The sequence below is a fragment of the Strix uralensis genome, chromosome 2, assembly GCF_047716275.1.
Source record: "Strix uralensis isolate ZFMK-TIS-50842 chromosome 2, bStrUra1, whole genome shotgun sequence".
NCBI classification, from domain to species: domain Eukaryota; kingdom Metazoa; phylum Chordata; class Aves; order Strigiformes; family Strigidae; genus Strix; species Strix uralensis.
The window spans coordinates 105843393-105865302 of NC_133973.1; the positions used below are offsets into that span (position 1 = coordinate 105843393).

A 21910-nucleotide genomic window follows, 5' to 3' on the forward strand; every position below is an offset into this window, starting at 1 on the left:
TCATACTATAATAGAACTTGAGGTTTTTATATTCCAAACTTATTTGACTTACATTCTATTTTCATGCATACATGTCATAGGCCAATGTTTCTTAAATCACGCCAAAACCAAAATTTAGAAAGGACTGAAAAATGTATTAAGGCTACTTTTCCATTCATGTAGTGTGCTTAAGATACAGCAAACCAGTATTTGCAACACTTATAGCACATACTATAGAAAAGCTACCTACTTAATGAAATTACAGAGGAGCTCCATCCCACAAACAACTTGCAGTATACTTTATTGCAAATACATTCATTATATCTGAAAGCACTCAGAATGGATCAGGACTCCCATCTTCTCTTGCAGTATTGTAACCACTTCTGAAACACTGACACTTACAAAACTACATGAGCACCACAGTTCACTAGAAGCTGCCATATTTTCACTGTCAGGTGAACTTGGTCTCTAACAAAAGTGAAACTCAGGAGAGGCAGGAGAAAACAAAGAGTCTTTTCCTCAACTGTCCACATATTAAACAGATGAGTATTATCAACAAGGACAATGAAATCACCTTTTAGCCATTAAAAAAACTCCCCCAAAACCCCCACCCAAACAAAAATTACCACAGGAGGTCATGCAACACTCCTTCGAGTGTTTTCAGAGTATAAATAGTTGACCAATTGCTACCCTCAGCTGTTGTAATATTCATTCTAATGAAGCCCTTGTTAATGAGATAGTCCACACCATTACAAATTATGCAACAAAAATATGCTGACTTTTTAATTCAAAGGAGTTATGCTCTTTCCTCAGAGTGACCAGTTTCAGAATTACTCTGGATGTAACCTGGACTCAACTAGTGATCTAAATGTGAAAGGTTCAGCCACTGAGTAGCCTATGGCCAAATTCCTTGTTGTCTGGGGAGTCAAGAAAAAAAAAAAATAAAAGCATGTGTTTTTAAAGTAAGTTGGTTTTACCACTGTAGCAGTCCAACTCAGATTGCTTCTTTGAAATAAACATTAATGGCTACTGCATAAAAGTATTCTGCTTACGTACAGCCCAGCAATCTTGCAGTTCTTTGGGCAGCAGGGGGACCATTAGTTTAATTATACTTACCTTCTCTATTTGCTTCCCAATCCCCATTTTCCTCTTCACTTTCTGGTGTTCTCTCCTTTGTAATTTTGATATCCTCCTTTTCTCTATGTCTTCCTCGTGAAGACTCTTTCTATAAAGGGAAAGATGCTGCATTAGAGTATACAACTTTATTTTAAAAGAAGCCTGAAGAAGTAGGTGTATTTTACATGGTATTTTGGCTGTTTCTTTTTTATAGTACAAAAAGCATTTTCCCCTTTAGCCTGTTGAACAAATACCTTCTTAAATAAGCAGAGACTCCACAGGCAACATGTTCTAATGCAATTCATATAATCAGTATGCAAATAGCAGATGGGGAAAAGAGAAGAAAGGATTCATAAAATAAGAAGGTTTAAAGGCAGGGCAAGAATCTAGCATGTATCAGAGAATAAAGTTTAAAACAGGAACCGAAAGTACAGATCAGGTTCTTAAGACCAGAAGTTTAATGAACATTTAGAGTATAATTTTAAGAGCTTACGAGTTCTCTGCTGTAAATAAGAGTATTTATATGCAAGGCAGATGAGCCTCAGAAGCTGAACCATTTAACTCTCCCGAGGATAAAGAATAGGGGAGATAATAAAATAAAAAAACAGAGACCCTTGGCTGGCGGAAGGGGAAAAAAAGTCTAAAGCAATGCACTGGAATCAAGTTTTGTTGATAGCTTATATTTGAACTCTCATTGGCCCCGAGTTATTAGACAAGTCTAACTATTGCAGTAGCACCCATTTTGTATGTGGCAGATGGTCCTGTGGATACCTAAGGAAGCCAGAGACTATTCTTACAGGAAAGAAGATCATTTCAAAAGGCAACTGAACCTGTGCTGCTCTTCTCCCCCTGCTAAATTCCAGTAGTAAAGCTGCACAGTTGCATCACTGCCTCTGCTGAATTGACATTCTCTAATTAAACTAGCTGGGCTCAAGTGGAATACAGGACAAAGTTTTTTCACTATTTGCAAAAAAAGAACATTCAAGCTTAGAAGTATCTCAGGTTTTATAAAGTAGGAAACCAGAAAGAGCAAATAATGAAAGTCTGTCCCATATCCCTTTTGTTCTCACCTCCCATAGTGCCGCCTTTTGGGGATTCTTCAGTGTTGACAAGTAGGAACCTTTGTTTTTATGCCAAGAAAAGGAGATGCCTGAGAATTTCACTAGCTATTCTTTATTGGGACTTAGATCTTGACTTAATTTACATCCTTAACATCACCTTAGAAACACAATAAGGAAATAGCATAACGTTGTAGATAGTCACTCCCAAGTATGGATAGTCACTTTTGAGTAAAATTCAACTATTCCTTTTTATTCACTAAAAATGTTAAAATCTTATCTCTAGTCTAATGACGTAAACTATGACAGAACAAGCAGTGCATTTATTTTACCTAGTGAACTAAACCAGATGCTTCAACGCACAGTTATCTTCAAGCCTCTCATCTTGATGCATTCAGTATATCCTATTCAAAGCCTTAGAAGGTTGCTACATAACACATAGGAACTTCACATTAAAGAACTAATTTTTGTCACGTTTAATTTAAAACAGCTTGTAGAATAACGAAAAAAAAGTTCTTTATTCTCCATTTCATGACAGGATCTCTAAAATGATGCACAAATCCTAACCTATCAAGTCGTGTTGGTTGCTGACATCAACTGTAGACAAATCTACATCAACTAAGCCATCATCACAACATGTACTAAAGGCATTTCAGTCTAAGAGCAAGAATTATACTATGCTCCAAAGCAAGTTACTTTAAAAGAAAATTACTCTGATGAGATCTGAAAATCTGTAACATTATCAACAAGCCTCTCCTGCAACCATTGTTTATTTTCTTAGAGTATCTAAATTTTTCTAGACTGCCCTTCTTGAAGGCTGCATCTGTTCTATTAAACTGTGTACTTCTGCTATATATTCCAACTAACTACTACAATGTAAACAAACAATAAGCATAATTTCTTAAATACAAATACTAGTTTCTATTAATACAACAATTATTTGTTACTAGCAAACTGAAATATGAATGTTAGGACATCCTCTACACACTGATTTCAAAAAACTTCTCAAAGCTAAATCCCCAAATAAGTTGTCAGCAGAGAACATGCAGGTAAGTCAGAATGGTTCAAGACCAATTTAATAACCCATGGTAAAAATACTACACAACCCGTATGTATCTCGCCTACATCTCTGAACTTACAACCAAACACAAACATTTTGAAACAGCCTGTATTTTCTCCTTTCAGTGGAGAGTGAATTCAGCAAGTGGCACAATCATACTTCTACAGAAGAACTGAGAACAAAAACATCTATGAAAGGAATTTTATTGAATTACTGAATATAGGGAAAGGGAATAGACAATTTTTATGCAAGCATGCTATTTTACAAGTCAGGACAACTTGATTCAAGCCCATTCACACACTAAATGACTTCAGTTTAGTTGTCAGGAAAAAAGATTCTGGTAACATTGCATCTTGAAAAACAAATCTCAGTTTAGAAACTGTATATATTTTCCTGGGGCGTGCAATTCAAGAATTTAAGTTATGATGGTTTAGAACACATATTTGCATTTTCTCATTGAAAAACCTTCAACATATTCCTTCTGTTGTACTTGTTCCACTTACATCACATATAATTCCCTCATAATATGGGGAGTTTCCTTCATATCCTTATAGTCCTTTTTGTACTTTACACAGGTTTTTTTCAACTCTCCCTTAATAAGCCAAAAATAAAATAAGTCAAGCTCCTAAAGGCCAATAGCATGTTTTTCACTTGTACTTGAAGACGCTGTATCCACTTCAGCCACACTTGTAAACTATTTCTCTGCTGATTCTGGAAAAATGCCAATTACTAGACGAGAGACAATAAACTTTCATAATAATATAATTATTTACTTTTAAAAAATTATTGTAGATTGTCCTAAGAGTAAACAACAATTTGTTTTGTTGTTTAGACTTCGTCTATGCTGTTTTCAGGTATGGGCTCACTGTTAACTATTTATACATGTTAGATAGATGATGACAGTTTAATGTTGACATTCAGGAGAAATGCTACTTAAGAAAAGAAGTAAAATACGACCTTATGGCTGAATTCTGTGAGATTTAATTTAATGTCTACTTAAGTTGAAGTTCCACACCCCATTTAAGATATGATCAGCACTCTGCAGTACAAGACTTGATGTCTACTTGAATGAATTTCCCACTACAACCAGAAGAGTTTGGCAAAGCCCAAAAGGACTCATCCAGCCTGCAAAACATGCTTCTAGCCAAGAAGTGTTATTTTGCTAACACCATCGGAGAGAATATTTGTAAGACCCTTACAACCTAGAATTCTTACAAGGCAGAAGCTTCATTTTCAGCCTTATCAGCACATGTACATGCAGCAGCAATATAAACTAGTTCAAAAGCACAGAGTCCTTTAAATCTAGAATAAGCTATCATGTATTACAGCTAGAATCTTTTGGGCAAGCACAGTACTATTTTGCTCTAGGTACAATACCTTTATAGTGTAAACTACTACCACACTACACAAACATACAAGAAAATGAATCCGAATTTTCCCTGAAATGAACAGGTATTGCTTCCATTTCAGAGATGGAAGACAATGCTGACTTCCATTTCCAGTGGAGATATTTAAAAGCCATAGTGACAAAAAGCACAGATATGAAACAAATGATACACATTCCTTACAAAAACCTTTCCTAAATGTACATTAAGTTCTTCCCACTGTTTTTCCCAAATCACACACACCTCTCAGGTAATACTTCATATACTCCAATGTAACTGTCTTCTCATAATATGGAGAAAAATTCAACATAAAAATTTCCAACTAAATACAGTAACAGCAGGAAGCCTATCTAATTATTTGTATAATAATTGATACACTAACATACAGCACTGAAACAATCCCAAACACAAATCTGAGAAACAGAAACAACTGAGTTCAATGTAGTTGTCCACGTAACGCAGCATATAGTCTCTGAAAATGACAGTACAAAACATGAAGAAATAATAAGGGATATCTATAGCTGTCCATAGAGGAAGTTACTTCCTAAATACATACAGATTGTACTAGTTATCTTATGTCTCCAAAGAACAAGAAATCTCTTCCAAAAAGATTTTATACTAGTTATACTGCCTCAACTTTTGTGGAACCTATTCAGGTTTTTGACTGTATCTTCTGGCAAACAGGTAGAATTGTCATATATAACGTAAATAGCATTTCCCCTTGACATTTTCAAATTTGCCACTCTCTCTACTGGGATAAAGTACAAATATGACGCATCTAATTTACATTCGCTCAACCATACACTGTGTGCATTCGTCACATGTCCTTTTTTCTCTCCAGTCTCTTTCTCACCTCCTTGCCCACTTCAAAAAGACCTTTAGCTGTATTTTCTTACATACAGGTGATCACAACCAAACAGCATTTCAAATAAAACTGGACCATGAATTTCTACAGCATAATATTGATCATTTTCTATTCCATTTTTATATACCTGAGTGTTTGCTTCTGCAACTGTGACTGCACTTTGAACAGATGGTTTCATTGAGCTGTCCACAATAACTTCTTTTCCTACGGGATGGTTTCAGTCACTTTTAAAAAATTCATTCGTGATTTTTAAATACTTTCTTCATTGTGCATTACCTTGCACTTGCCAACACCAAGTTTCAGCTGCCATTGTACTGACAAAAACTATCTTTCCCCAACCCCTATGGCATTCCTCAGACTTTAGTAATTTCGACTATTGTTTTCATATCTTCTGCAAAGTTTGACATTTGGGATGTCCAACATTTTTTCCACATTCTTAAAAAGTTATAGCTCTTTAGATGAAGCACCATAGGATCCTCTGTAACTTCATAATTTGAAATTAATCTAAAATTTTCCCCTAAGATGGCCTCTAAACCTGACAATATCATACCTGCTATTCTTTGACTATCTATATGCCTCAAAAGCCTTGTTTCAAAAGAAGCTGTTTAAGGTTTCACATATATCAGACAGTTCTCTTAGCCACTACTCTCCATTAAAATTTCGGGTTAGCAGACTGGTAAAGCACAAATTTTGTCTGCAGGAACAGTGCTGCTCACTTTTTTTTTTTCTCTTTTTAAAACCACAATAATGAAACTTTTAATGGAACAAGCTACTTTTCATTATTTCAAAGTAAAGTTAAGATTTCTTATCCAGCTCCTCTGTTATCCCAAAAGCTTTAATAAGAGATGGAAATGTCATATATTAGATCTCCACCATAACAGTAGCTCTAACAATGGAGCAAAATTTTTGTTAGCGGTTCAGTCACTTCAGTCTTCTGTTCTTTTAGATATCCTGGTTCTTTGCAATGCAACTCTTGATGACTGTCACTCTTCATCTATTTGTTCCAGAATATTTTCTTTGGATATCCGATATTTTGAGAGTTGCCTCCATGCAACTAATACAAAATCTCAGTGGTTTCCTCAGCCTTCTGTTTTATCAGATTGAAGCAGAGTATTTTTTTCTCTGCAGTGTTCTTATCCTGTAAATAATTCTTTGGTACTTTAACAGACCCACTAATTCTCCGATTCGTTTTGATTCCTGCTTCCAGTTCACCTTTACTTGGGGCTTAGTTGTTTAATACTTTATTATGACATTAATAGAACGCTATAAAAAGCAGGATTAACTAACCGGAAGTAAGAATTACATCAAAATTAGAGATGTACCAGGAGAGAAGAAGTTACAGTAAATTTTTAATAACGGTTGGAAAAAACACTTTTCCCACCAACCAAGTACTCAATACCGAACAGTTTATTCAAACTATTAGAAAATAAAAGAAACACATTTAAGTAAAAGAGTAAAAAGATTGAAAGTTTACACAAATTAACAGCAACTGAAAACATGATTGGAAGGTAAGCCATTCTGTTAATTTAATGATAGCAGCTGCTGTTGATTTCTTTACACCTGACATAAAAATTCATTTTACACAGCAAGTAGGAACAGACCGAGAGGAAAAACAAGAATGCTGTTAATACCTGCAGAAGCAAAACTGATTTTTCACAAATAAAAACTTTTAATCATTATTCATATGAAAATGGTCTTAAAAAACATGATGCAGGAATACACTGGTGCTATTGTAACACAGGTGCAGGGTCACACTACCAACTCTGCCCCTATTTGTTTTTAACATCAGGAACAGATAATACAATTTAAAAATAAGTAACTTCTGATATTTGAGGGGTATAGGATTGCAGAAATATGATTAGAAAAAGAGAACAATAATGAATTAATTTTTTGCAAAATCCAAAAGTAAGCAGTTGGGATGACTGATGAGTATGTGAGGAGGAAGGCAAAATGAACCAGCACAACAGTAACTGCATGGTCTCATCAAAAGCAAATTTGGGATGAACAACCGAAGTCAGAATGCATGTGAACAATGGATATGAATACATGTTGGGGGAAAAAAATAGCAGATGATTGGAACAATGGTTAACACACTTTCTTGGTAATCATCAAAGAGTCTGCACTGTTATTAAATATCTGGTTATCAGTATTTATAACATATTTTAGTCTGCAGGATTTATAAAATCTTTGGGAACCAAAAGACCAGAAAGGGCTATAAAATTGCAAAATAATACAATTGTTAAGACACTTCATAATAAAATATGCCATATGCTATGTACAAAACGATCAGTTCATTAAAGCATTTTAAATATTACAAGTCACCATGATCAGGTTTCTAGGACACACTGCCCAATTGCTACTGAGGGATTCTGGAGTTCTGCAAACTCCATTCTTACCCTAACAGGAGAGGACGACTCCTCTGTACTTCGTTTCTGTGGCTCTGCCTCAACGTCTTGACGTTTGTTCTTCATTCTTTCCCGAAGATCTCCAGTGGGTCTTTCTGGTGACCTGTATAATACAGAAACATAATATAACCAGTTCTATGGGACTATTTTTAAAGGAATACAAACTGTCTTTTAATTTTTTTTTTATTAGTATATACAGAAGGATCTAAACCTCCCACCCAGAAGCCAAGTAGGTGAATAAAAAAATATTCCATTCTAATGGGCTTAAGCATTCTAAAAAAACAACTCTTTCAAAACATCCAGGAAGACTTGACTCTAAGAAGAAAAATTACTTATATGTATATATGGCGTGACTCAGTTACTACTCTAGCTCAGCTTCAGGTGATCCTATCCAGAACACATAATCTTTTTCTGAAAATCATGCAAATGTGTTTCACAATCACTCCTATCAAGTCTTTCAAGGTATCTTTATATTCTCCACATTCTAAGCTGCACCGATTTTAATATATGTAATACATATTTTTTAATATATATAAAAATACAATTAATGCAGAGTCAAACTACTGTGGGCTAGCAATGATAGTCACACAGAAGAACAACTCTGAATACGGATGAAGTCTGCAAGTGGAGATAATATGACCTAGGTGCTATCCGTCCATGACCTTGGGGAGACTCCCACACAAAAAGACACTGTTGCAAGACCATGCACCAGACCAGAAATTCACTCTTGGAGGCCTCCTCCATTTTCCATCTTGCAGTAACATAATTATTTCATTATTTAATTACAAAATATTGGATGAACTCTACTAGTCATGCAATGTTAAGGTATATTTTCTGTAAAAGGTATTACTGTGATGTGGGAAGGGAGGGGGAACATCCTACACTCCACAAGACATCTATGTAATTTTGTCACCTCTTAGTATGGATTCACAAGTTCATTTATCCCTTATACCTTAAGAGAGAACAACCCTTGCATTCAAATAAGTTCCTAAGCAAAGGGGATATAGCAGCTGCTTCACTTGATCTTTCAGTTCAAGAAAACAAATTTTCTCTTCATATAAATCTGGCTTGATACCAAGTTTGGTACTTCTTTGATGGCTGTTTGCCATAATTACAGATTATTCTGTGAAATGGTTGTAGGAAAGTACTGGATCTGCACCTATCAGTTTACACTAAAAAATCATAGATACCGATGCTGCCTTAGTTGATTAGTAGAGTTATACATAATATTTGAATAATGAAATTTGCATTTGTTTTGTTTTTCAAACTGAATTAGGGTTTCCATTTAGAAAGTGTTTTCTCCCACCCTTCCTCTGTCACATAATACACAAAGGGTAAATTGTCTTTCACAGTTTATGCATACAAAAATCTAAATTAATATGATTTCATTTTCAACCTGTGCATATTTGAAAAACAGCAACTGGTTTCCACTTCCTCTTTTGCAATGTTATCCATATTTAACTCTTTATATCATAAGGTTAAGTGACTTAGGATCTAAGCAGAAAAAGACCAGTGACTGTTCTCATTTTTAAATGCATTTAGTTCTTCATGAAGTTGTAAATACAGGTCAATCTAGATCAGAGGAAAGGTACAAAACAGTAGTGTGCTGCTTCTTTCAGCATGATGAAGGATCAAATAATATCCAGCATACAAATATAAACCAGTTATCTTCTTTGCATGCATGATTATATCACCTTTAAAGTGCCTAGCTTTAGCAAAGGTTATGATTCAAGGTATGGTTTTTTCCCCTCCCCCATCTTAGAAAGAGAATTCCTTTGCATTACCAAAACTCTCTGAAGCATTCCAGCCATCAGCTACCTCAACAAATAAACTGTCTTTCAACATTAAAGAGGCAATTCAATGCCTTAATTTTTAATATTATTTCAGCTATGATACAAAGGATTTGGTTTTGTGAAACAGAAAATTAATTTAAAAGGCAAAAAGATTATAGATAATGTACTAGTAATACTGTTCCTCAAGAGAATCAATTTCAGGAAAAACCCCAGCAGCTGAAGGAGAAAGCAAGAGAACTTACACTGAATGCAGCTCATGCACTTTCTAGAGACATCGGATATGTTAATACTTTTTTTTTTTTTTAAAGTTATATGCTGGACTGAAAAAACATCCAAACCATTTCACCCTCAATTAATACCTTTTTCAGTATGGGAGGGAAGAAAAAAAACCTTATTTTGTTAAAACGTTATTCAAATCTACTTAAAAGATTACAAAAGTTACCAAGAAATCACAGAAGTGACAAAATCTGCAGCTTCAGGGTAGGGTTTGTTGGTGGTTTTTTGTTTGGTTTTGTTGTTTTGAGGTGGGGTTTTTTTTAGCTTTAGGAGAACACTGGAGCGAAGTCATGGTAACCACCCTACCCCTCCTTCCCAAAAAACATCATAACTCCCAAAACGAGCTAATAAAATGAGACTGAAAATTTGTCAAATTTTAAGAAATAATTACTCAGGAAACTGTGACAGGAATTACTTTGGCTTAAAGCACAGAAAAACAAGCTGGTCTACCAGCTGATTCTTCTTTCAGGTACACCACAATTTTAATTTTTACACAATTGCTTCTTTTCTACATAACTTTCCCTCTGCTCCCCCTCCAAAAGGGATCTTTGGTTAGTCCATGTAATGCACACTGCTGAATTTCAATAAATAACAATTTCACCTCTACAGTTTAAGATGTGGCTAGATTGCAACTGGTAGAACCCTTCACACAAAAGGCTCCACAGCATTATGCCTGTACACTGAAAGAAGAAAACTACTCAGTGAAAAATTTCTCTTTATTGACTTAATATTTTGTGCTGGGCCCACCTTTTAAATAAGGCTTAAAATGCAGAATTTCATCATTCCAATTTTAAGCACTGCAGTTAAGCAATTTTAAACTGCATTACTTCCTGGAACAGTTCAGTTCTCCATATTCAGCAGCTTTGTTAGGAAATGCATGTTCATAACAGCATCTCCATTTGCTTCTGTACCTCTTAGTGTCAGGAACAACTACCTAGCTGTGCTGGGTTTGTGTGAGTGGCAGGGTTTTTGGTAGCAGTGGAGGGGGCTACAGCAGTGGCCCCTGTGAGAAGCTTCTCAAAGCTCCCCTGGCTCCAAGTTGGACCCACCTCTGTTCAAGGTCGAGCCAATTCGCAACAGTGGCTGCGCCTCTGTGATAACGTATTTAAGAAGGGGAACCTGGGAGGAGGAGTTGGAGTTGTGAGGAGGGGTTGTGATGTCTATACGAACACTGAAGTCAGTGGAAGAAAGGAGGAACGGGGGAGTGCTGTGCTGGTGCAGAGCTTCCCTGTACCCCATGGTAAGACACAGGGCCGCCTTCCTGCCACCATGGGGGTCTACGGTGGAGCAGATGCCCACCTGCAGCCTATGGAGGACTCCACACCAGAGCAGGTGACTGCACCCAAAGAAGGCCAGGACTCCGTGGGAAGAAGAGGGCCCCACTGCTGTAGTTCAGTGCTGGGAGGACTGCAACACGTGGGGGTGACCCATGCCAGAGCAGCTTGGGAAATGCTGCAGCCCATGGGAGGGGCTCATGTTGGAAAAAGTTTGTGGAGGACTGTCTCCTGTGAGAGGAACCATGCTGGAGCAGGGGAGGAATGTGAGGAGTTCCCTCCACCCTGAGGAGGAAGAAGCAGCAGGACTGACCGCACCTCCCATTCCTTGTCCCCTGCACCACTCGGGAGGAGAATGTAGAGATATCGGGAGCAAAACTGAGCCCGGGAAGAATGGAGGGGTGGGGGGAGGTGTTTTTAAGATGTGGTAATGCTTCTCACTGTCCTACTCTGTCTGTTAAGTGGTGGTGGTATTAGTGTCTTAATTAAATTTATAGTATTTTTTCTTCCCCTAACGAGTCTGCCTTTTGCCCAAGACCTAATAGGTGACTGTAATGGGTATGCTGCCCTTCCCTGTTCTTATCTCAATTCCAGAGCCTTTTGGTTTATTTTCTCCTTCCCAGCACTGGAGGGAAAGGGGGGAGCAAGTGAGTGGCTGCATAGTGCTCAGTTGCCCTCTGGGCTCAAACTAGCAACAGGCACACATTACAACACACCTAGCTGAGAATATCTGTGTGTGTGTGTGTGTGTGTCTGTGTGTGCGCACACACACACGTGCATGTAATAGGCAGATGACAATTATTAGTGTATAATGTACATGTTATAACTGAATGCTCATGAAACATTGCCCCATTTTTCAGTTTCCCATACAACAATATTTGAACCCTACAAAATCCATACATTCTTACCTATTATTACTGCTGGTTTGTTTTTTAAATCCAGTGTAACGATCCAGCATGAAGAGGATCAGACATGCTAAGAAAGGGATGCTACAACGGCATAGGTCCTGACAATAGTATAAGAGAACCAGCAGGTTGCTGCCAAGCAGCTAACCAACAATCTATGAGTGGAGCAAGAGAGCAAAATTCCTTGTGGGATAGCATGTTTACACACAGATCTTTCCTCATTAGCTTCTCCTTACCCCGGATGCCCGGAAGACTGGCAGGTCTATTACTGAATTCTTAATATTTTCATCAGGAAAGCTTTATATGTAAAAACATGCTAGGTTTTATTTTTATAACAGCAAGATTAAAATTCATGCTGTGAGAGACAGCATTAATGTTGAAACAGGATTATAATGAAACTAGATTTAAGAGTTTTATTCAGACTTTAGAGTCAAGTTTTCCTACTATCTGGTGATGTTCTGAACTATGGGAGGCATTATGGTCAGATGAAACCATTAACAATGAGATTTATTTCAGATAGGTATGAAATTGAAGGGGCAAGACAGAAAGGCAGTAAGACATGCTTTGTCCTATCAAACTGCTTGCAAAGCAGACAAAAGACTTCACCAGCAGGTCTGGCTGAACACACATAAACATGCCACCATTATGTTGTCCCGGATACTTTAACAAGAGTATTGCCTGAACTGAACTGATGTGGGAGCAGCATTACCTTGGCTTGCAAGAAGCCAATAAAACTGCACTCAAAATACCTGGATAACATTTGTAAAAATCTCTGTAATGTTAAATGGCATGAAAATGCCAACATTTTATTATGTACATAAAACAGCTTTTTCTGTGCCTGGCCAAGAGCTATCAGTAGAAAGTTCTGAAGACAAGCATGCTTTTTTCATTTGTCTGTTTTGGTGTGTGTGTGTGGGTGGGTAGGTAGGTAGGGGCTTCCTCCCCTTTATTTTTAAGAACACCTTTATTAAATGTTGAATGTATCAGGAAAACGAGCAGCAAGATTTGTCCTTTGACTTTTTCATACAGTCCTAGTAAAAAAAAGTTAGCAATAAAAAGTAAATCAACATTATTCTTAAATGTCAGTGGTGACAGTGAAGCAGAAACACAGCTTTAATCATTAAAAGAAATGTCATTTTTCTTCAAATGACCAAGCAGAACTATGCACTGAGTGTTCCAAACACTGAAAGCAAGGAGAAAACGATATTCTAAGAGTTTTAAAATTTAATCTCTACCAGTAAATCACTCCTTTTTCCCATTTGGAACATCCAGTACAGAACAGAGTAAAATCTTTTACAGACCAAAAGAAACATTAAACTCAGTGGTATATTTTGTATCCCAGATGCTACCACCTCAGAAGCAATGGAAGATCAAACAAGCAAAGTCAAGATCATCCTGAGAGTATGCCACAGGAACAGGAAAAAGAAACAGAAACAGAACCCTAACCTTATGCCAACCTTCTTATTGTTGCTTTGCACTTTGATGCTTCAGTGTGGCCATCCATAATCTAGAGGTAACACTGACATTACTGTAGCATTATGAAGCACAGTTTGTAAAATGTGAAGCCTTTATACAAAGAGATACTACGCTAAAACTATACTATCTTTTTGTCCTTTATAGCAAGAATATTACAAACTTACTGCCACATTTAGTTTCAGTTAAGTAAGGTGTTATGCCACACAAAGGACGGTCAAAAACCAACATTTTAAAATTCTAGTAACATAAGAGGCAGATAATAAAAAATACTCTCTTCTGAAAAATGAAGTAACTTTTTGGATCTCCTCCCATGATAGAGAATATCTGTTCTATCTGACAGATAAAGTCACAAAACTATGTTTTGAAGAGAAGTGTTTTCTCACAACAGGAGAGGTAGGATAGACACCTTATCCATCAAACAATATAGCAAAGGCAGAAGGGCTGCAAGTATGTGAGTACTGCTGTAAGTAGTTGCAAACCAGCATTTTAGTAAAGGACAGAAAGGCATATCAGAAGCTGCAATGACACTACGCCAAAAAGAGTATTAAGGTACTTGAACTTCCCATTTCAAGTAATATAAGAAGTTAAATCTGCATCCAGCAGACTCCATTTTTTTAAAGCTACATACACACAAAAATACTGGGAAAACCCACTGCAAGTTGCTAAATTGTTTTGAGCAGCTTCACAATGCAATTGGTTATTGATAAAACATACCATTAGGCACACCACAGCGTTTCAATTTTTTTTTTTTAAAAAAACAGACATAGTTGCAAAAGCTATTTTCCTACAGCATGTGAAGAATTCAAAGTGAGTTCTTGATTTACCTTCTATAACTGCTGCTATAGCCTTTACCTCGTGGTGAAGGGCCATGTACGAATCTACATGTGTTCCCATAGAGGCAGTTGCCAGTCTTCAGCCAGTTACGGCACTGTGTCTAAGAGACAGACATTACTGGGTGAATTTCACACTCATTTCTGGAAATACCATTGGTGTGAGTGTGGCAGAACAAACAAATGACTCCACATTAACTCCCATTTATCTGCAATTTCTGTCCACCAGTAATAGAACTAATTAAAAAAAAAAAAAAATCAACAATGAGCATCAGGTCTGGCAGAGAAAAATGTAGGTTGGTGGAAATACTATTAATATGTACAGTACTACTGCTCCTCTCCAGAAGCTGGGACAACACACGTTATTTGAAAATTCTAGCATTAGTATTTTGAACATCCATGCGTTAAGGAGTTCTTTTCACCTTTACTAACATCAGTGACATCTGAGTATTTGGTACTTGTGAGCTACTCTTTCCCACCACCTAAATCCTGGAAAAGAAGATGCTAGGGTGGGGAGGAAAAGAAGAACACTTTGACAACTCACCTCTGCAGTACTTCCAGTGCTGGGTCCAAGCCTTTCAAACACACTGGGTCTTCGGGATGTGCTATCGGATATGGTCTTGGTATTTTCCACTGTGACCTTCCTTCTAATTTTTGACATTTTGTACTACTTCAACCAAAAAAAAAAGCAAAACTGTAAAATCCTTCAGTTTGGGGCTATTGACACTGAACTCACATGAATAAAATAGTATGATATACGTTGTAAGAGTTGCTGCAGAGGTGATGAAGAAAGAAAAAGTCATCATAAATGAGTGAAATGTGTTTGGTAACAAGGAATGCCTCTGATTTGAAATAATCAGCTGAACACCAGTAATGATAATTTTTCATTTGATTTTATGACCTGCTTTGGATTCTTCAGCTTCCCTTTGGGAAAGATCATATGACATGTTATTCATTTAGGTAGCAAACACCACACGGAACAGATGCTTTCCTTTGTCATGTATTTTTTGTGCATGAACTCAAGTGACTTCAAGAGAAAACAACCTTTAATGTTACTTCACCAACCTCTCAGAAACAGGTTTTGACCACTATAAATGGCTGCCATTTTCAGAAACACATCTCCAAAAACGAGAGCTCCATTTTTTCCCCAATTTGTTGTGTGTGACAACCTACTGAAAACCACCTTGATATCATCCACAGTCTGTGTTTGTTACTGGTTTGTATCCTACAACTATTTGGAACCACCTGAGTTTAGAAAAAAACAAAAACCCCACAAAAGTGATACACTTCTTAAGCCTCTCAAGAAGTAACGCCTTTTCATTAAGAAAAAACAGATTTTAAAGCAAATACAGCTTTATAAGTTTGGTAAATAAGAAGTCATAATTTATCTTACCTGATAAAGGAAGGAGTTATTGAATATAGAAAGAAAACCATATTAAAAAAAAAAAGATACATATTTAGCACTAGAGACATGTTGTGGAAAAAGGTCAAAATGGGCTCCAAAAACTATTCTCCATTCTTTAAACGCTACTTGATCTACACAGAAATAAAATCAATTTTGGAAAATCTGCCAGTTGCTGGATGATTTATATACAGCTCAAAAAAACACCTCTTTGTTGTATTCCAAAGTGCCATCATTCTAGAGCTTATTAGTCAGTATAACATGATTAGCCAAACACTAATCTCCTACCCTTCTGCTGTCTCTTCTGCTCCTATCCACGTCACTGCATTTAGAACACGCTCACTTAAGCTGATTTCTCATATACAAATAGGTTACAAATGACAAAAATCTCACCCATAAAATCAGAATACTGCAAATTTAAACTAACACCCACCAGATTAGATTAACACAAATTTTCACTGATCTGATCAGCAATATGTTCCCATAGCATTCAGATTGTAAGGTTCCCTTCTACAGCAAAAAAATGTATAATGTATAAATGTGGACAAATGTACATAAAACATAATACTGCTGTAACTTACATTTTACAGTTGACACTTTGATAATACCTGGTTTTCCCCCTTGTACTTTGGTGAAGCTTCATTAACTGAATCCTATGGTTACTTCAATGACAAGACCTCCCTAGAAGTCTGACAGCTGTGCACCTTCTACAAACAAAACTCTGTGCTGAAGCTGTGGCTAAGCACTTTAGTTCCTTTATAAATAACAGAAGAAAGCTTACACAATGTACTTGACAATTCTCAGCTCAGCTCTAGCGACTACTTCTCCAAGCCTTTGATTATCTGAAGAATTTTATCTCATAAGTAAGGTTCAGATAACCAAGATGTTAACCAAGATGCTCAGAGAGGGTAGAAGTTAACCATGTGGTGTATACCAGACATTAAAAACAATGGTTAACATTAATTAGTGGAAGCAGACAGTGGAACAGTAGAATTTGCCAGTAGTAGGAAATTATTTGGGTTAGTAAAAACTGTGGAGAATAGAGATTTCCAGAAAGATCTAACTGAGTTAGAAATTGAGTAATACAATAGCAGATGAAATGCAAATAAATACAATGTAATGCACACAAGGAGAAATGATTTTATCTAAATACTTGATGAGTTTAAATTAGTCCAGTCTTCTGAGAAAAATAATTAGGAGTCATTGTGGACAGCTCAATGTGCAGCAGTAGTTATAAAGTCTGACAGGATAAACCATTAAAGTTAGAAAGCAAAACAATACCACATCTCACCTAGCTGAGCACCCTTCCATTTCAGGATTTTTTTTTTCCCCTACTGTATTTCAGAAAAAAACCCACTGAATTTGTAAGGTTTCATGCAGCTACATCCTTTAATAGAGGATACAAAAATCGACTGACATATGCAAAAGCATTTTTAATAAGACAACCATACACCAAATGCTGAATTTGGTTCAAATATTTACATTAAAAAGAGCCATATCTGAAATAAAAAGGGTTAGAAGAACGGCACTGGCAATGGCATAGGGAGAGGGTTCAACACATGAAGGACAGATAAAATGAGTGCATCTAATACATAAGTACAGTACACATTGACATGATAGCAGTATACAAATACAAAAAAATTTACATTCATTTTGCCTCCTAATTTGAATGTCCTTTTATTTTCAAAGAAACAGAGGCAAAACATCTTTTTTTAAATGTTACTTTTTACCCAGCAAATAGTGCCTTCTCAGAATTAACTTCTGTAGGAAGTTATGATGATGACTAGGCTTAAAAGGATAGCTACAAACATGAAGAGGATGAAGGGGGTAACATCATCATAACTGAACGGATAATTTCAATCCAACTACCTACTTCCCTATATTTTGGCCGATAATTTCCTATAAGGAAATGAAGGGAACACCATCCAACCCTGAATCTTCTAGGGTTTGTAAAACCCCCTATTTTAAATAAATTAAAAACTTGGAATGTGAAACAAAAACCCCGTACTGTTTCAGGTAGCATTCTGTTAATTCTGTCCTTACATTCTGACCCATATCCACTGGTTTGTAATTAAGAACAGATACTTTATAACATAAATGATATTTCATGAGAAATTATTCTAAATAAACAAAACCAGCATGCTGTGACTGTACAGCATTATTACTTTCTGTATGCACATACTATCACATGAGGGTCTCACTCCTGCAACCAGAACTGCATGAGGCTTCACTGTCAAGTGCATATAGCTGTTATACAGGCTGCAGAATTAGAGTCCAGACACATTATTCAAACTGAAGAATTTTCACTACGTCAAACATTACATTTGAGAGACTGTATCTGAAAACGCAGTCAGTCCCATTTACATTCTTCAAAGACCAAGCAAGTTGGAAAAATAAAGAGACTATTAAAACAATATTGCAGTTGAAATCTCAGATGCATAACAGCAGTTTTATATTACTGACGAGCTTCCTTGCTTATAAACAAGTAATGAGGGGAAAAAAATTTAAGTGAAGTCTTTCATTTCCAAATTCTTCAGACTGCACATTAATGGATAATCAATAACAATTTAAATGGAACATCTCATAAAAATGCCCATAACTTGCTCAATTCCCCCACATTTTCATCTTACTTTGCTTTACCCTTCATGTCCCACATTGAGGGCCAGTGCAATGATTTTCCTATCCATCAAATGCCTGTGTCTGAACTACCATCTTCTCATCAAACACTCATGTGGATTAGACAGCACTGAGTACCAGTATGGACTCAGCCCTGAGCATTCATATTTCAACATTTCAAACAATTACTACCATGGGTTTTTTTTAAAAAAGTTTCTAAAGTAGAAAATTACGTACTTCTCTTATTTCAGGTAGATGACATTGCATTGCTAAATCTACTCAGGGGCCCTGAAGTGTCTGCAACTTCTGAAACAGCTTACTACCACTAAGTGAAATTAACTTTATACTCCTAAAATAAATTCTACAGCTAAGGCTTTAACTGTAAAGTATCACTTTGCCCCATAAATAAGATCCACAGGAATCATTATTAATAAATTAGAAATATTTTAACACTACAATAACTCACAGATACATCTATGTTATTCTTTAAATGGAGTAACTTTTCCATGGTGAGAGACAATCTGTTAATGACACTAATTATACTACCACTTGAAGTAAAATATATCTCCGAGTGTTATTTCATGAATAAATCTAAAATGTAGACAGACTTGAGAGAAGCGAGTATAGCTAGTGGGCACTAACCAAGTAACTGAAATCAATGAAGCATGTTATGATTGACACAATATTCAGTGAAATTCTATATTTATTTTATCAATACTCCTACATTTTGGTGTCAAGCATGCTTAACATTTTTCTTCAATAGAAGTATGATATCACATAAGCCACAATCAAGAGAAACACATCTGAAACACTCACTTTTCTGTTACGAAAACCTAATCCAGTCCTCTGCAAAAATTAAATCCTGCTTCTACAGGAAAACTAGAAACTGAGATGTAACAGAAGAAAAGCAAAGTTCACAAAAAAACTATGAGGCGATAAAAATCTTTTTGAGAAGTCCAAGACATCACTAGTAAGTAAGCATGTCAATGTTTGTGCATGCATACGTGCACACCACGCACAGGCTAAACATTATCACTTAAGAAAATCCTACCTGTGAAGTGATAAATAATATGCCATTTAAAATAATAAGCAAAATTTTAATTTTAAAATCCTACAGCAGTTCAGATACAAACTGATTATAACACTCTAGGATAAACTAAATACCTGTTGACAGCTAAATAACAGCTTAGAAAGAGGAAAATGTCAGTGCTCCCCTTCACTTTTACAAATGAAGAGCTTTTACCTGAAAAGGTTTTGCTGCTGATTACAATGTTAACGTTTCCATGTAACAGTACTAATAAAATAGAGATATTTGAAGGAGCTCCACAGGTTTACTACCTAAAAATAATGCTAAAAATAGTAAAATGCATTGTTAACCAACTTTCCAAAAAAATAGTCAAATACCGGTTGCACATTTATGCAATGTCAGTCTAGCACTCTTCAACTCACACAGAGAAGCCTGTTTGACAGAAAACTAGAAATTATTCTAAGTTTACTTTAACAACTCCATGCTGTTAACCCACCACCATATTAACTTGAACCTATCCCTCTAATTTAACATATGGTATTTCTCCATTAGTTGTGATAAGCAACTGCTAATTATCTTCTCACAAGTATAAAATCATGGTTGGCTTTCTACATGTAAATAAATTAATTAAAACATCAGGCCCTAGTATCAGAAAGGAAAGTATACAGTATTCCATATCTTGTCTAACAAAGTCCTAATACTCAAGTTTCACCAGACTAAGGGACAGTCTATACAGACCGGTGCGGACAGATCCACGCTCTCTCAGCCTTCATATCAAGTTTGTTGGACACACGTTATCTCCAATCTGTAAACTGGATCACCACATTAGCATGTTGTCACACCTGAGCAAACATGCTGAGAAGCGGGATGTATTATCTCGGGCACTGCCACGTATAGCCACACTTCTATAGTTTTCAGGTACACGCAGTTCACAGGCTGGGTCTGTCCACTCCCCTCTGCACAGAGGCACGGTGTTTCATCACCACAGCAAGATCCCTTGAGGTCCTGGTTGCTAACCCACTATCTGTCACAATCTGATCTTCAAACGATCTTGTAGAAAGTCGACAAGAAATCAGTGGTGGAGTGAGAATCCAGCAGAGAAGTCAAAGGTGAGGACCTAAGCAGACCATCCGTAACACTAACCCAACATGCCAAGCCTACAAGTTCTGGAAGGGATGGGAGTTAGCTGTAGCCACTATCTAAAGAAATGGTGATAGGCGAATTTAGACCAGCGAAATTAGCAGCTCCTCTAAGCGCAAAAAGCAGAAACTATTTTACTGCCAGAAAGTGGGAGAAGAGCCCCATTGAAGTGGAAAAAGCCCCACGAAGAGGGAAGATCCACATACGTGGGGCGGCAGGCTCCAGCACGGCCACCGACTGATGGCACTGCACCCCGAGCAAACGGCTGGATGGCCGGCACCGCCAGGCGCGAACCCGCGGTCCCCCCCGGCCGGCCGCGCTCCCCTCCTCGGGGCGCCCCCGGGACTCGCCCCAGCCTCGCACCGTGCTGGGCTGCGGCCCAGCCCCACAGCTCCGCTCCGAAGGCCGAGCGCCCCCAAGCCCCGTCGCCCCCCGGCCAGGGCGGGGCGAAAGGAGCGCGGGGGCCCGCCCCACCCCCTCCCACCTCTCCTCCCCTCCCGGCCTTCCCCTCCCTCACCCTCCTCCCCACCTCCCCCTCACGGCCCTCCCCTCCCCCCCTCCGCGCCCCCGGCCGCACCGCCACACTCACCTGCTCCTTCCGCTGCCGCGCCGCTCCCCGCCGCCTCCTCCGCCGCCGCCCGGGGCGGAGAGGGTGGGAGGGGGCGAGGGGGGAGTCCGTCCTCCCGGGCCTGAGCGCGGAGCGACACGGAGAGGAAGATGAGGAGCGCCACCCGCTCCCGCAGCCCAACGGCGCCCGCCGCTCCCGCCCTGCCCCCGCGCGCCGGGGCCGCTGGGTAACCGCCGCCGCCACCGCCGCGCGCGCCCTTCCCGGCGGCCCTCGCGCCGCCCGCCGCGCCGCCGCCGCTGGTGATGACGTCGAGGTGGGGGAGGGCAGCGGCAGCGGGCCGGGCGGAAGCGGCAGCGCCGCCATCTTGGGGGAGGGCGGGGAAGGCGGGCGCGCCGCCTCCCCCCGCCCCGCGCGGGGCCTGCCCGCCTCGGCGCTCCTCGGCAGGTTTGGGCATACCCCGAGCATTAACCCGGACGCCGTGGGTGTGCCAGTCCCGTTTCTCGGTCTGGGCCCATCAGGGTTGTGGGGATGATAAACAGCGTGGCTGAGGTGCAGAAGAGAACCATGGAATGGTTTGGGTCGGAAGGGACATTTAAAGATCACCCTGCCCATGGCAGGGACACCTTCCACTAGATCAGGCTGTTCAAAGCACGCCTGGGCTTGAACGTTTTCAGGGAGGGGGCATCTACCACCTCTCTGGGCAACCTGTGCCAGGGTATCGCCACCCTCATTGTA

At 38.5% G+C, this 21910-nt stretch overlaps 1 protein-coding gene across 8 annotated transcripts in view; it reads right to left on the bottom strand.

Moving 5' to 3' along the window:
* Window positions 1-21413, bottom strand: part of ZC3H13 (zinc finger CCCH-type containing 13) — a 48921-nt gene extending 27508 nt beyond the window's left edge. For 3 of the 8 annotated variants that reach the window (XM_074859637.1, XM_074859636.1, XM_074859635.1), the window contains exons 1-5: window positions 21197-21335; window positions 14967-15092; window positions 14417-14526; window positions 7860-7971; window positions 1096-1204 (exon numbers count right to left, since the gene is read on the bottom strand). In XM_074859637.1, coding sequence (XP_074715738.1) covers window positions 1096-1204; window positions 7860-7971; window positions 14417-14526; window positions 14967-15083 — 448 coding nt within the window. In that variant the 5' untranslated portion in view covers window positions 15084-15092; window positions 21197-21335. Of the gene's footprint in view, window positions 1-1095; window positions 1205-7859; window positions 7972-14416; window positions 14943-14966; window positions 15093-21196 lie in introns of those variants that run through there. The other 5 variants (XM_074859642.1, XM_074859640.1, XM_074859641.1 and 2 more) reach the window with 5 other exon arrangements.
* Window positions 21414-21910: the final 497 nt, after the last annotated feature.